The following is a 15,608-nucleotide window of genomic DNA, read 5'->3' on the forward strand; positions in this document are numbered from 1 at the left end:
CCACCTTTTTTTGGAGGTCTCGGTCCGCTTGATTTAGTGCGCACCCGAGTGTGATTGATGCTTTCACACCAACGAAAACGAACCAAACTGCATAAAAACAGTTTTTCAATCTGTTTGTCTGTGTTTTTATTGACCTATAACATCTGCCTGAGGGCAGCAAGTCAAACAGATTGTGTCACAGGTGGTATGGGTCCTTGAGGATGCTGTGGGTTTTTTTTGAGACAGTGGGAGCTGTAGAGATCTTCCAGAGAGGGGAGAGGGCAAACCTGGGCGGTGGTGACGACCCTCTGGAGACTTTTCCTGTCTGCTACTGTGCAGCTGGCAAACCACACACAGATGCAGTAGATCAGTACGCTCTCTATGGAGCAGCGGTAGACGGACACAAGCAGTTCCTGTGTCAGGTGGTTCTTCCTGAGGATCTTCAGGAAGTAGAGTCTGGATGGTGTTAAATGCAGAGCTGGTCTACAAAGAGCAGCCTTACATAGCTCCCCTGCTGCTAGAAGAAACAATAGATTTGTGACAATATATAGCCAAAGCTTGAACATGTTGTGTGTAAAATAAATTGGTACAAAGTAACATTGACCTAATAATGCATATTGACCCAAACTGGGTAAAATTCTATGACTGGTAATGTGTGGGAGTCTCTCAACTGCTGAAATGACTTTAAAGTGTTACCATCATATAGGTCGTCAATCTTGATGATATTCTTCTGGGCCCACACTTTAAAGCCCAGGTCCTTCTGCACAAAATCTAAGGATGGGTTAGACATGATAGGGGTAAGTGGAGATAAGGAGGTGACTTGCCCTATATAACGGTTAATTTTGCTCCAAATATTAACTGAGTGAATAATAATCGGGTTGTCTGTGTATTTCTTTAGAGTTTTGTTATTAAAACAATACGGGATATGCGATAAATCTTTTATATTTAGGATGGGTTTTTCTATTTGTGTCCAGGAGAGGGTCTCTTCATCTTCAGACCAGTAGAACAATGGTCTTACTTGGGCAGCCCAGTAATATAACTGCATATCTGGAAGTCCCAGGCCCCCTCTTTTAATTTCATTCTTTATTGTTAAAACATCAGTTATAATTATTATCAGTGATCTGTAAACTCTGCCAGCCTGAAGTCTATTCTTTAGTCTCCACCCACAAACCCAGAGACAAGACACACAGCACACCTGCCATTGTCTGCCAGACAACACGCCCACTACCTGCTCACACTGGTGAGATTCAGGCATGAGGAGTGGTTAGGTAGGATTAGGTAGAATCTTTGGGATATAAATACAGCTCAGACACATCAGAGCATACAGACTGAGTGATATCAAGATTTTCTTCACATCACCTCAGCAGAACTCTGACGATGAAGGTAAGTTTGAGACTTTATACACCTGACTGAATTCATGCTGATCAGGCATTTCAGTTTGTTAGAGGATGTGTTGACTAGGGATCCATAATCATTTCAATTTTGATTTTAAGGACATTTATGAGCAGAAATAGTTGCTTAAAGTACGGGTTCACAATTTTGAAAGCATTTTAAACCAGCAGTCAGGAGCCTAAATGAACACTGAAGCAATTGTTCTGTGTGTAATCATTCCTCCTGTTCATACTGACCATTAGATCCCTTCATAATGTTTGCAATGGAAGTGATGGAGGACTAAATCCACAGTCCTCATTCTGTGGAAACATGGATTTAAAAGTTGATGTGAAGCTAATATGAAGCTTCAGCATCCAAATGAGTCAAGTCTTCATCTTCTATGTTTCAACGTTACAGTGTTTTTAGTACCAAAGTCTTTTTGTTACTATACTTCCACCACAGCTCAACAGGAAACGCTAAGAAGGAATTTACTGCTAAACAGACTGTAAATGTGTCAGATATCACTTGATATGACTAACTCAGACTGCTGAAGCTCAATAGAAGCTGATCATCTACTTTAAATGACTGTGTGACTCACTGTGATACAGTCCTTCATCACTGAACACTGGAAGCACATTTGAAGGAGATCTTTTAATAGTCAGTATGAACAGGAGGAATGATTACAGAGAGGACAACCTCTCTCACTGCTCATATGAACTGAACTGTTCTTTAACATCTTCTGTTTCATGTGTGCTGTTGTGTTTCTGTTGCAGCTGGTTTCAGTCTTCCTCCTCCTCCTGGCTCCAGCGTTGACCTGCAGCTACCGTCTGTATCTCCCGCTGGACTGCAGTGACATCCGTAACAATGATAAAAGCCGGCCCAGTGGAGTGTACACCATCAATCCCATCGGAGCCACGTCTGCTGTCCAGGTACACTTCATCCTCTCTGGGATACAGTTAGAAGATGTTGGTTCAAAGATGAGTCCATCACCATGTGAAGACAGTTCAAGTTGATTCTACTAAACCAGCAGATATAACTGGAGGTAGTCCTGTTACTGGTTGGATACACAGACTTTATATAAACTTGGTAATTCTGACACTTTTAAATGAAGAGCGGTGCCAGTCAGAGTTACGACGGACCACAACTCAGTTCAGTTTTCAATAGTTGTATTAAATCAAGCAAGAAAAGAAATGTAGGTGTGTGTGAGTGTTTTCATGTGAAAGAGTCCTAGAGTCTGTTTGAATCAAAACTCATCAGTGTCTGTATTCACAGTTCAGTAATCACTGCTACCAAGCAGCATCTTGTGGTCTTCTTGATTTTACCAAAGATTTAACTGCTTTTAATTTGAAACAGATACAGGAAGTGGCGGCATTCGGCCAACCAATGGTATAACTTCATCACTCAGTCAGTTCTTCTGATATTCCAGTGCTTTGCATTGTGGGACACAGTAGGTGAGGTAGACTGGTCAGATGCATACTGGAGAGTATTGTTGGCATTCTGCACATGTTGCTTTTGTTTGCATTCTGCATGCTAACAAGCTTTTTGGACCATTTTGGCTCCACGGGACAAATTTCATACATTTGACTCAGTAATGACACTTCAAATCAAAGCTTGATAGGAATCAAATAGTTTTATCAGCACATGCCTTATTTAATCATTTAGACAAAGTGAATTTGACATTCCATATGCATTTTTTCTGCATTTAAAAAACTCATTTTAGTATAACTATCTGAAATCCTTTGTTTAAAAACACATCAACTAGGGATTAATCAAGGAGGGAGGTACATTTCAGACCAATCATATCAAGGAAATACTACTACTGAGTCCAATGAAGTAAGGATGAGTCTAAACATTGTCTAAATGTTAACAGTCTATACATAGACTTCAGATCACTTCATCATTGATGAACCTGACAAACAGGATTATATCATTTTGAAACAGTACTTTGCCTTAAAAATTATAAAATTGTTTGTTAGTGTCAGCAGACAGAAGTCAACACAGAAACTGTGACTGGGAAACAGACATATTATTCCTACTCCTGACACTCTGGAGACGAGCTTTATGTTTTACTATGAGTTGGGTTCACTGACGTGGACTTTACGATGCAATCTGATGCTGCTGAAGCTGGTGTATCTCTCCTCCACTGAACAACAACACTGGAGGCTCTGAGACACACTAATAGATTTCTTTGAGGTTGCATCTTATTAAAAGTAATATTTTTTTAAATGACCACCAGCACACTTATTAGAGGGCCTGAATTTAGAGATTGAGACCAGAATGACTCGTTGAAAACAATGACTGACTCAGTATTTCTAGAGAGAAGTTGAGACTTGTTGAATAGGAGTCAGTTGGAGCAGCTAGCAGCTGTCAGTGACACTTTAAGGTGCTTCAGACTCAAGACGTGGCAGCTGCTGATTGATTGAATATAGTTTTAGTAAAGGATCATATTTACTAATGAGTGTGTTTGTGTGTAGGTGTACTGTGACATGGACTCAGCAGGAGGAGGCTGGACGGTGAGTTTTTGAACAGAAGTCATCAAGTCACATCTGAGTGGTTTTCAGTATGAACACTTCCTGTTTGACCGTCATAATAACCCCCAGGTGTTCCAGAGGAGGATGGACGGCTCGGTGAACTTCTACAGGCCCTGGGATCACTACAAGAAGGGCTTTGGTAGCGCTGCTGGAGAGTACTGGCTGGGTGAGAACAGTCATGTGACTTCATGAAACTCTCTGTTCATTAAAACAAACAAACTCTGACGTGACTTCATGTTTGTGTGTTTTCAGGCCTGGAGAGTCTCTTCCATCTGACTCGGAGGAAAAAGGTTGAGCTTCGTGTCGACATGGAGGACTTCAGTGGGAACAAAGTGTTTGCTCGTTACTCCTCATTCTCCATCGAATCAGAGACGTACGGATACAGACTGCATGTGTCTGGATTCAATAATGGAGGAGCAGGTCAGTTACTGTTAGCAGTTAGTACTTCTGTTTGTCTGATGTTTGGTTTCCACATGGAGACACTGAGGATTTCTGTCCTTATATTGGATTGTTTGTGTGATTCCTTCAGCTAAAGACAGATTCACAAAGATTTTCAACTCAGCAACAACAAATCTGTGTTCTGCTCATGTTTTATTAATTACATGAAGCGTTGGTTTTTATAAACATATTTAAAGAGAAAATGTAAATGAGCCCCAGCAGGTTTCAGGTGTTTTTATCCCTTCAACCTTTTACAGTTCTTGTCTACATGACATACTGCATGTTGTTATGTTACAGTAGCAGCAGCAGATGCAGTACTAATAGTACTGGAAGTATTTGTACAAGTGGTGGCCATAGCAGTAGTACTGTATTAGTAGTGACAGTTGTAGTGTTAATAGTTATATAACATTATATAATATGGTGTCATTAGCAGCAGTGTTGTGATCATACACTTGTTGTTTTCTTGTGTTTCTGTAGGAGACTCCCTGAGTCCTCACAGCAGACAGAAGTTCTCCACCTTCGACAAAGACCAGGACTCCTACAGCAAAAACTGTGCCAGACTGTACCTGGGGGCGTTCTGGTACCACGGCGGCTGTCACAATACAAACCCCAACGCAGTTTATCGCTGGGGGGCTGATGCCACCATCAACTACATAGGAGTGGAGTGGTCCACGTGGAAGGGTTATAACTACTCCCTGAAGACCATCAGCATGAAGATTCGTCCTGTGCAGTAATTCTCCAGAACGAACAAACAGAATATCTGTTGATCTCTTTCTTTCTTTCTCTCTGATCTAATCTGTAACCTCACATATAAATCAAATAAATATTTCCAGCATCAATAAAAGTCAGAGTGGAGTTTGAGCAGCTGCTGGGTGTAAAGTCTTGTATCAAACAATGAATTATGGAAATGAAGGAAAAAATAAAAAAAGATGTTCAAGAATTAATTATTTTTTCCCATCATGAAATTAGAAACTTCAAAATGCAAAACTAAAAAGATTTTTTTAAATTGAAAATAGAAACGACTGATCAGATATCCTGACAGACACAATAACACCACTCGATCCAGCACTAAAGATAAATAATGAATCTCTGTTCTTATTTATTGCCTGTTCTCTATGTTTAATGCTTTTCATTGTTACACACAGCAAATTAAAGTGAAAAGAAATGATAGATCATGAAGACCAACTTTGATTTGTCATAATTTATTTATTCAGTCTTTGGAAGAATTCACTATAACTGTTCATCAGAAGAAACTGTAGCTGTTATAAATGTTCTGATTTATATACATTTTCTCTCTCTCTCTCTCTCTCTCTCTCTCTCTCTCTCTCTCTCTCACACACACACACACACACACACACACACAGCGACAGTCTGAATCAGTTCATTCTCTGAACTTTTGTCCATCGCAGCATCGACTCCTGAATTTCTTCTGTTTCATCCTGACGGTCGACTCGTCTCTTCGATCGTGAGCGATGTGAAAAACAAACATCTGGAAGTGAAATGTAGAAAAATAATCCGGGTTCTCTTCTCTTAGAAATGTTACACCTAAAAACAAAAATTTTATCCTTTATTAAAGTCTGAAAACCTTTTTAACTGTAAAATAAAAGTGAGATAAATGTAATCTGTTTTTAATACTTTTAAACACATTTTAGTTTCTGGAATGAAATATGACCAAAAGAGACACTGCACTTTGAAAAAGATGTGGTTAATATTGTTTTCTAATCTAGAAATCTTTTATTTCATCTTTATTTTTAATTGTCATTTCATAAAATTTATCATAGTGCATAAATATGGACAGAATCTCAAGATGCAGCCAGGGAAGAGAGAGTCCAGCTGGGGACCTCAGAATTGCTTCTCTGGTTTTTGTGGTTGATGTTGTTCTGTTGGACTCTACAGGTGAAACGGTCAGGATGAGAGTCAGCACCTCCAAATCTGAGGCCATGGTGCTCTGCTGGAAAAAGGTGTACTGCCCCCTCAGTGTTGGGGAGGAGGCGGAGGAGTTTAAGTATCTGGGGGTCTTCTTCACATTGAGGGTAAGATGGAGCGATGGATCAGGTGGATGAGTGCAGCATCAGGTGGATGGGTGCAACAACAGGTGGATGGGTGCAGCAACAGGTGGATGGGTGCAGCATCAGGAGGATGGGTGCAGCATCAGGTGGATGAGTGCAGCATCAGGTGGATGGGTGCAACAACAGGTGGATGGGTGCAGCAACAGGTGGATGGGTGCAGCATCAGGTGGATGGGTGCAGCATCAGGTGGATGGGTGCAGCATCAGCAGTGATGACCGTCCTGGTGAAGAAAGAGCTGAGCCTGAAGGTGAAGCTCTCAGTTCAGCATTCAGTCTACGTCCCAACCCTCACCTCTGCTCACCAGCTTTGGGTAGTGACCCAAACAATGAGATGGTGGATACAAGCGGCCCAAATGAGTGTCCTCCGGAGACTGTCTGGGCTCAGCCTTAGAGGAAGGGTCAGGAGTTCAGACATCCGGGAGAGGCTAGGAGTAGAGCCGCTGCAGAGGTGGTTTGGGCTCCTGGTCAGGATCCTCCTGGATGTCCCCTTTAGAGGAGTTCCAGGTATGTCCAGCGGGGAGGAGACCCAGAACACACTGGAGGTATTAGATATCTCTGCTGGTCTGGGGTTTTCCTTCATGATTTTATAAACTCTAAAATGTTTTTAAAACCAGAGTATATTCACAATATATTATTACAATTTAACAATATCAATATTCAGAAACATTTACAACTCCATTTTTTAAAATTACATTTTAATGTATTTATTGTATTTTTCTTATATGTGTACAGTGTTTTTTACAGCTCTAAAATGCAAAAATGGCTGAAATGTGACCCTGAAGCGTATGTAAGGGATAATAATTGAGTTGTGATGAAATGTTTATCAAATAATCAGAAGAAAAACAGTCTGATTATCTTCCTTTTACATAAAATCAACATTGTCAGTGAGGTACAGTTTGTCATCTCTTTGTGTGAATGAATGTTTGGTCACACAGGAAACCATCACCTGTTTTATCTATCTGGATTTATTCTAAAGCGCTGCTATTCCTCTGCTGCCCCCTGGTGGCCAAAGTCAAGCACATACAGGCAGATACAAATATTATAGTTTTATTTCTCCAAAACGAAATAATTCCTAAATTTAAAGAATCTCCTTGTGTCTTATTTTCAGTGGTGGAAAGTAACAGAGTACATTTATCTGACAGCTGCAGTTGACACAATTAGAAAATGAGTCGATCAGCAGTTTGACAGGTTCTTTGTGTTTCTGTGTGATTACATCTGGAAAGAAACACTGTTTACTGCGCGTGCAATAACTGCATCAGCACTTTAAAGTACTTTATATTCTATTGCAGGGGTCTTCAACGTTTTCCAGGCCGAGGACCCCCAAACTGATGGAGAGATGGAGCGGGGACCCCTTCTTATATTGTATAAAATTGTGTTTTATATTAACTGGTCCTATAGTGCCATAAATGTACCTTGTTATTGTGCATTCAATAGTAATATATTCAAATAATACGAGACATCCCAACATGCAAAACAGTCATTTCAGGGGGGTCCGTTCAGAGGGGAGGGGGGGTCGCGATCGCCGATCGGTGCTGGTCCGGATGCGGCAACACAGAGCTATAAGGACGCTTTGCTCTCACACGCGCTGCATTTATAGTTACACACACACACGCGCGTGCGCTTCATTTATAGTCACATACACGCGCGCAGTCACTCTCTAGTTCGTGCTTTTGCTCACTCCAGATTCCGGGAGATTGTGTCTCATTTGCGGGCGTCAGGGAGCGCTATCAATATGCGGGAGACTTCAGGAACTTCCGGGAGAGTTGGGACGTCTGTAATACACAGGTTCATATATTCATGTGCAAGGTACGGCCTCGTGATTGGCACAGCAGCGAAGGGGGCGGGTCCTCCTCGTTGGCGGGACAGGTGTTGTGAATGAACCGGAGCCCAGCTTGAAAGAGCTCCTGTGTGTCGCTGAACGTGTGCACGGCTGACTGAAAGACGTCTTCTGCCTCCATTTATCTGTTCACTACAGTGTGTTGGATTCATGTTAATGTGTATTTAAAGATATTTCAATTTGTGGAAAAGATTGCGAGGGGAATATTTAAAATGTCTTTCGCGACCCCCTGCAGTACCTCCGCGGACCCCCTAAGGTGAGTCTGTTAAAGGCCTGAATGAATTGACCTTTTTTCTTTCTTTTTGTTTCTTTAAGGTTAACAGCTTACATCACAAACATCACATGAGATCACTGAAGTGATGAAAAACCAAATGACAGATGGAGTTGGCTTGTATTGGAGCTCACAGCAGCTTGAACTCTGCTGTAATGAACACGTTCCACCACTAGATGTCTCTGTTGTCTATTAGTTCCATCTAGTTGTATCCACAGACTGACTGTATGTCTGAGCTTTCAGCAGTTGTTTACAACAACAATCTATCACCTTAAAATTAACACATGTGTGAAAGAGAAAAGAAAAAAATTACCTCACAACATAAACTGACTCATAATGTCTATTGGGAACACAGTTGATAAAATGTTATCAATAAGGCAACATTTGACTAAGAATTTTATATCTTTAAAAGGTGTTAGGCAGAGAGACAGAGAGACAAACGGGGGGGGGGTGGTTCCAGTCCTTCATTGTGAGTTCAGAGGTGATGTTATATTATAAAGAGGTCACTAAAGTACCAAAGTAAAAGAATGAATCTCTATTTTCTTCCTCTAACATGCAGTTACTACTGCTGTAAGTACTTTGTTTTTCTCCCCTTTTCTGTTTGATTTTATTGTCTGTTCTCTCTGTTTCATGTTTTTCATTGTTACACACAGCAAATTAAAGTGAAAAGAAATGATAGATCACAGCTTGTAAACAAAACCCCAAAACACTGTTTTTCATAATTATTGATTTCTGTCACAACCAGAAATATTAGGACCCCAGAGCAGACCACAGAGACGAGCAAACACACAGAAGGTAAACTCAAAGGCAGGGTTTAATGACAAGGTGAGTGGGGCAGTGAGGGAGCAGTGGCTGGGTCTGGGGTAAGGCTTCCAGGGAAGGTTGGTGTGGCAAGGTCCAAGCTGGGAAGGCAGTGCACAGGGAGCAGGATCCAAGGGGGCAGAGGCAGGGCACCAGCGGGTGGGGTAGGCAAAACTGTATAGGGAACAGGAGAGAGCAGTTACAATAGAAGTAATCTACACAATGCAAAAGACACAAGAAAACACACTCTTCTGCCGAGCGTTACCACATGAGTAGCAGAACGATCTTGATGCTGCAGCTGTTGATTGAGATGAGTATCAGGTGTGCCAAACCTCCACCACTGAGCCCTGCCTCTGCCAATGGAAACACAGACAAACAGGAGAGGAGCACAAGGGGAGGAGACAAGACAGACAAGGAAACTCAGGAGGTCACAGCTGGGGCTTATAATATAACTTTTTATCAGAAGAAACTATAGCTGTTAAATTATAAATATTCTAACTTGCACACAAACACACACACACACACACACACACACACAAAAGCTCTGAACTTTTGTCCATCGCAGCATCGACTCCTGAATTTCTTCTGTTTCATGTTTCATCCTGACAGTCTACTCGTGTCTTCGACCACGAGTGATGTGAAAAACAAAAACCAAACCAGAAGGATATGTATCCATAGCTGAGATATTTAATAGAATACTGGCTGCAGTGTTTCTTGTTGTGCACCATTTTGCTGACATGATAAGATTGTTGATGTTTTATGATGGTATCCAGTTGATAAAATAATTAGAGCTGCAGCAGTCAAATACAATAACAAGGTCAAAGGTCCATAGAAGCTTTAGTTGGAGGGTTTGTGGATCCTCCCCCAAGCAAATGTGATATTATATGATTAAAATCAATGCATTGTCACACAATTGTGGACTATTATCATTAGAATATTTATTTAAACACACACTGTGTGCAACCTACCAGATGCAGGGATGGGATTGATCTTTAGCCTACAACAGCACTTTTTATTTCCTTGTTGGAATAAAAGCAACAACACATCATACTTTATGATCCAACTGATAAACATTTATACTGCCTATTAATATTTGATTTTTGTTCCAGGTTAAAGATCATTACTGTACATGCAATTGAGATAGTTTGTGACTCAGCAGACCTTATAAACCTCCGGCTGTGAGTAACTTGTTCATTCGTCTCCTGGTTGGTTTCCTGGTTGAAGCTGCAGATTAATTTCACCCTCACTCATCGGCTTGATTCAGATTATTTTCAGCATCTAAAGGTAACGTAACCAACAGTTTTCATCATGTTTGTGTCTATGTGTGTTTAAATGATCTGATAACAGTAGAGATGGTAGTTATAGTGATGTGTTATGTTGCTTTGTTGACTGCATTGGTGAATGAAGGAAAGAGAAGAAGGAAGTAATACAAATACAGTATTTATCAATATTCTTACTGGTTGAAAGAAATAAAAAATGTCAGTAAAATAAATAATATTCCTGACATTAAAATACAGAGTGAAGTTTATAAAGAATGAAGAACACAGATATTTACAGTCACTATCAGGCACTCCTGAGAGTTTGAGCCAGTAGCTAAGTTTACAGGAATTTGCTAGATTTTAATACACATTACCAACTAATGAAGCAGAGGAGAGGACAGAGAAGCTAACACCAACTTACATGACAGTAAAACATAGTAGACACTTAACATAGTTTCACTGTGTCTACACGAGACATTCAGGTTGTAAGAATTTGTCCTCTCAAATAGTTTTTTGATAGAATTACGAGTTATTGTTGAAAATCATTCATCCAGAAACATTACTGATATTAGAGTAGGTATAATAAGGAGACAGTGTTCAATGCTGTCCACACAAGAGTTCAATTTGAATTATGAATGTTATTAATCTTAATTATACATTTGAGAGGTTCCTAGGTTATGGCTAGTGAATGATAAACATGCATTATCTGTTGTGTAGTTGTAGAGATCAGATAAAAATTTGAGATGAGTGTCACCTGAGAAGCTGCGAGTCAAATTAAAGGTACAGCAGCTTTGTCCTGAATTGCTGATTGAAGTTACAAATTATGAAAGACCAAGTTTAAGCAAGTTGATGAAGGTTTTGCAGTTAACTTGCTTGTTCACTGGGGCTGCTTCTCACAGACGATGGAGTCTGATGTCCAGAGATGAGAAGCTGGAGTCTGGAGCTTGTAATTATGAGTTGGCCGGTTAGGATTTCAAAAGTTTACATTGGAGGAGAGCTCCTGGTTTATGCTCCCTTAGTCTTGATCCTTAACTCATGACTCAATATTTTGAGGTTTCCTATTGTTCTAAATCACATCTTCACACTACCACAATGCAAGCTTTCAACTGGCACTGTAGAAAGAAAGACAAGAAAAACAGTCAGCAACCAGGAACCACAGAGTCTCAGATAAGAAACTAATTTATTGTGTGTGTTCTGATAAATATTTGTCCTGTTACTTATTGTTGTTTGCCCTTTGAACAGTTGTTTAGTAAATCATTTATGTCCTAAAAGTCAGAGTTCACAATAAGATTAGAGTCGATGTCAGCTAATCTCTGTGTGTGATTGGCTCTCAAAGGTGAGCTATGAAAGCCAATGGTGAAGGTTTATCCAAGAGGTATCATCCATTCACACTGGGGTATGAATCGGTCTTTCTATCTTGCTGTATCTTCTAGTTTGAAGGATAAAATGTGGTTTTGGTCAGTGATCTGGTTTAGTGACCATGCAGGAGATGTAGGGTTCCTCATCTGATCCTTTCTCTTCACAAGGTGTTTAGATGATCAGTGAGGAGTTGGGAACCCTCACTGTAACAGGTGTGTGTTGAACCCAAATTCAGTACACCAGATAACAGGATTAGTTGGTAATGACTTTAAATGTCAGCTTCAGCAGGTTAAGATAAGATAATAAATTCCTTTATTAGTCCCATGATGGGGAAATGTACAATATTGCAGCAGTAAAGCATATAGTAAAAATCATAAATGAAAAGAATAAAAAACAATAATTAATAAATACACAAGCAATAAAAAACAATAATAGTAAAAAAAAAAAAAAGGTTCAGAGGCAAACAGATGAGTAGCAACACAGTTCAGTGCAATGTTCAGGTAAAGAGTGTCTGTGGGCTTGGGAAGAGTCAGAGGGCCCACACTGGGGAAGCCAAACCGACCAGTGGATGAGTGGAGCGAGGTGAATACGCTCACACACACAATAGTTCAGTTGGGGACAGGTACACTGACATGTTGACCAGGTAAGGGTCTCTAAAGCACAGGAATCCACAGCTAAGAAGACAGGGAATATGTTGGTGTCAGAGGAGATGAACTGGTGGACTACTTTCAGCCAGATCTGACCTAATGACCTAATGCCTAATGCTAACCTTAACCCTACAGATCTTAACCTCATGGTAAACAGTTAACATTGTGAGAAAAGTCTCTTTTGTCCCAGTAATGGAGCAGAGTCCCCACAATGTAGGTGGATGTCAGGTTTGGGGCCCAACAAAGTCATGTCTACAGGAACACACACACACACACACTCAAAGACATCATGTTTCCACTAGTTCAGAAAGTAGTTTTATCAGTGTGAAGCAGCAGCTGTTCAGTCATTTCTTAATATTTGTGATATTAATACAGTTCAGACACATCAGAGCATCCAGACTGACTGACATCAAGATTTTCATCAGATCCTCTCAGCAGAACTCTGATGATGAAGGTAAGTTTGTGACTTTATACACCTGACTGAATTAATATGAACAAATGTCTGTGGTGATAAAAGAGTTTCTACAACTTAATTTTCTGTATTTTCTCAGCACCTTTAAAATTTCACTCTGTGATCCACAAAATCCCAAGTTATAGAAGTGTATCTTTTCTGAGTTTAGTTGTAGTTTATTTTGTGTGTGCTGCTGTGTTTCTGTTGCAGCTGGTTTCAGTCTTCCTCCTCCTCCTGGCTCCAGTGTTGACCTGCTGCTTACCTCTCGTCCTCCCGCTGGACTGCAGTGACATCCATAACAATGACAACAGCCAACTCAGTGGAGTGTACACCATCTATCCCATCGGAGCCACGTCTGCTGTCCAGGTACACTTCATCCTCTCTGGGACACAGTTAGAAGATGTTGGTTCAAAGATGAGTCCATCACCATGTGAAGACAGTTCAGGTTGATTTTACTAAACCAGCAGATATAACTGGAGGCTCTGTTGAAATGAACACGTTCCACCACTAGATGTCTCTGTTGTCTATTAGTTCCATCTAGTTGTATCCACAGACTGACTGTATGTCTGAGCTTTCAGCAGGACACAAACTACACATGAACCCTCACACTGTCACACAGTGGTGGAAAGTTACTCAGTACATTTACTCAAGTACTGTACTTTACTGTACTGAACTTTCTACTCCACTACATTTATTTGGGTTGTAGAAACATGGTAGGCTCTGTGGAAGAGGACCTCTGTAGATATAGAGGTTCATTCTATGCTAACAACAGAACAATTCTTATTTTCAGGTTTTAATACATTAATAAAAACATAATTATGAATATTATAATCAATGTCTGACAATACGTCCCCTTAATCTTACACACTGGTCCTTTAATGGGGCAATAATTTCCAAAATGACCACCAGCACACTTATTAGAGGGCCTGAATTTAGAGATTGAGACCAAAATGACTCGTTGAAAACAATGACTGACTCAGTATTTCTAGAGAGAAGTTGAGACTTGTTGAATAGGAGTCAGTTGGAGCAGCTAGCAGCTGTCAGTGACACTTTAAGGTGCTTCAGACTCAAGATGTGGCAGCTGCTGATTGGTTGAATATAGTTTTAGTAAAGGATCGTATTTACTAATGAGTGTGTTTGTGTGTAGGTGTACTGTGACATGGACTCAGATGGAGGAGGCTGGACGGTGAGTTTTTGAACAGAAGTCATCAAGTCACAGCTGAGTGGTTTTCAGTATGAACACTTCCTGTTTGACCGTCATAATAACCCCCAGGTGTTCCAGAGGAGGATGGACGGCTCGGTGAACTTCTACAGGCCCTGGGATCAATACAAGAAGGGCTTTGGTAGAGCTGCTGGAGAGTACTGGCTGGGTGAGAACAGTCATGTGACTTCATGAAACTCTCTGTTCATTAAAACAAACAAACTCTGATGTGACTTCATGTTTGTGTGTTTTCAGGCCTGGAGAGTCTCTTCCATCTGACTCTGAGGAAAAAGTTTGAGCTGCTGGTCGACATGGATGACTTCAGTGGGAACAAAGCGTTTGCTCGTTACTCCTCGTTCTCCATCGACCCAGAGTCCCACGGATACAGACTGCATGTGTCTGGATTCACTGATGGAGGAGCAGGTCAGTTACTGTTAGCAGTTAGTACTTCTGTTTGTCTGATGTTTGGTTTCCACATGGAGACACTGAGGATTTCTGTCCTTATATTGGATTATTTGTATTAAGTATTTGTACAAGTGGTGGCCATAGCAGTAATACTGTATTAGTAGTGACAGTTGTAGTGTTAATAGTTATATAACATTATATAATATGGTGTCATTAGCAGCAATGTTGTGATCATACACTTGTTGTTTTTTTGTTGTTTTCTGTAGGAGACTCCCTGAGTCGTCACAACGGACAGAAGTTCTCCACCTTCGACAAAGAACAGGACTCTCACAGCAGCATTAACTGTGCCAGACTGTACCTGGGGGCGTTCTGGTACAAAGACTGTTACGATTCAAACCCTAACGGGGTTTATCGCTGGGGGGCTGATGCCACTATCAATGCTGTAGGAGTGGAGTGGGGCTCATGGAAGGGTCATAACTACTCCCTGAAGACCATCAGCATGAAGATTCGTCCTGTGCAGTAATTCTCCAGAACGAACAAACAGAATATCTGTTGATCTCTTTCTTTCTTTCTCTCTGATCTAATCTGTAACCTCACATATAAATCAAATAAATATTCCCAGCATCAATAAAAGTCAGAGTGGAGTGTGTGTGTGAGCAGCTGCTGGGTGTAAAGTCTTGTATCTAACAGCGACTTTAAAATTTTACTCGTAATGTATCATTGTTACATTGGCGGTTTTGCAACTTCTGAGTAATTCTCCCCCAGGTTGAGTTTTTCAGCGTCGTCTCTGTCAGTTGTAGCTGGGTCCCAGCAGAGGAAGCTTCTGACCCTCTTTGGCCTCGAAGAAGGTGAAGGACAGAGTGATGGTGTCCACTCACACCATCCTCAGGTCCTCGTCAAACTCTGGGTCGATGTAGAAGAAGACGGGACAGAATATAAATATACAGCTCCTTTAATTTACTACTATAAATTAAAGTATTTTAGAGTATT

The 15,608-nt window shown here is 40.7% G+C and overlaps 2 protein-coding genes across 2 annotated transcripts; both read left to right on the top strand.

Moving 5' to 3' along the window:
• Positions 1–767: 767 nt before the first annotated feature.
• LOC128381810 (microfibril-associated glycoprotein 4-like) lies at positions 768–5,163 on the top strand. The gene is made up of 7 exons (XM_053341843.1): positions 768–776; positions 1,344–1,362; positions 2,134–2,279; positions 3,825–3,863; positions 3,951–4,047; positions 4,134–4,301; positions 4,797–5,163. Exons 1-7 carry the CDS (start codon positions 768–770, stop codon positions 5,051–5,053), a joined length of 735 nt encoding a protein of 244 aa, XP_053197818.1. The 3' UTR covers positions 5,054–5,163.
• Positions 5,164–12,988: 7,825 nt separating this feature from the next.
• On the top strand, positions 12,989–15,216 carry LOC128381925 (microfibril-associated glycoprotein 4-like). Its single transcript, XM_053341967.1, has 6 exons — positions 12,989–13,015; positions 13,223–13,378; positions 14,160–14,198; positions 14,286–14,382; positions 14,469–14,636; positions 14,885–15,216. Exons 1-6 carry the CDS (start codon positions 13,007–13,009, stop codon positions 15,139–15,141), a joined length of 726 nt encoding a protein of 241 aa, XP_053197942.1. The 5' UTR covers positions 12,989–13,006; the 3' UTR covers positions 15,142–15,216.
• The last annotated feature ends 392 nt before the right edge of the window (positions 15,217–15,608 follow it).

This window comes from Scomber japonicus, chromosome 20, assembly GCF_027409825.1.
Source record: "Scomber japonicus isolate fScoJap1 chromosome 20, fScoJap1.pri, whole genome shotgun sequence".
Lineage (NCBI taxonomy): Eukaryota > Metazoa > Chordata > Actinopteri > Scombriformes > Scombridae > Scomber > Scomber japonicus.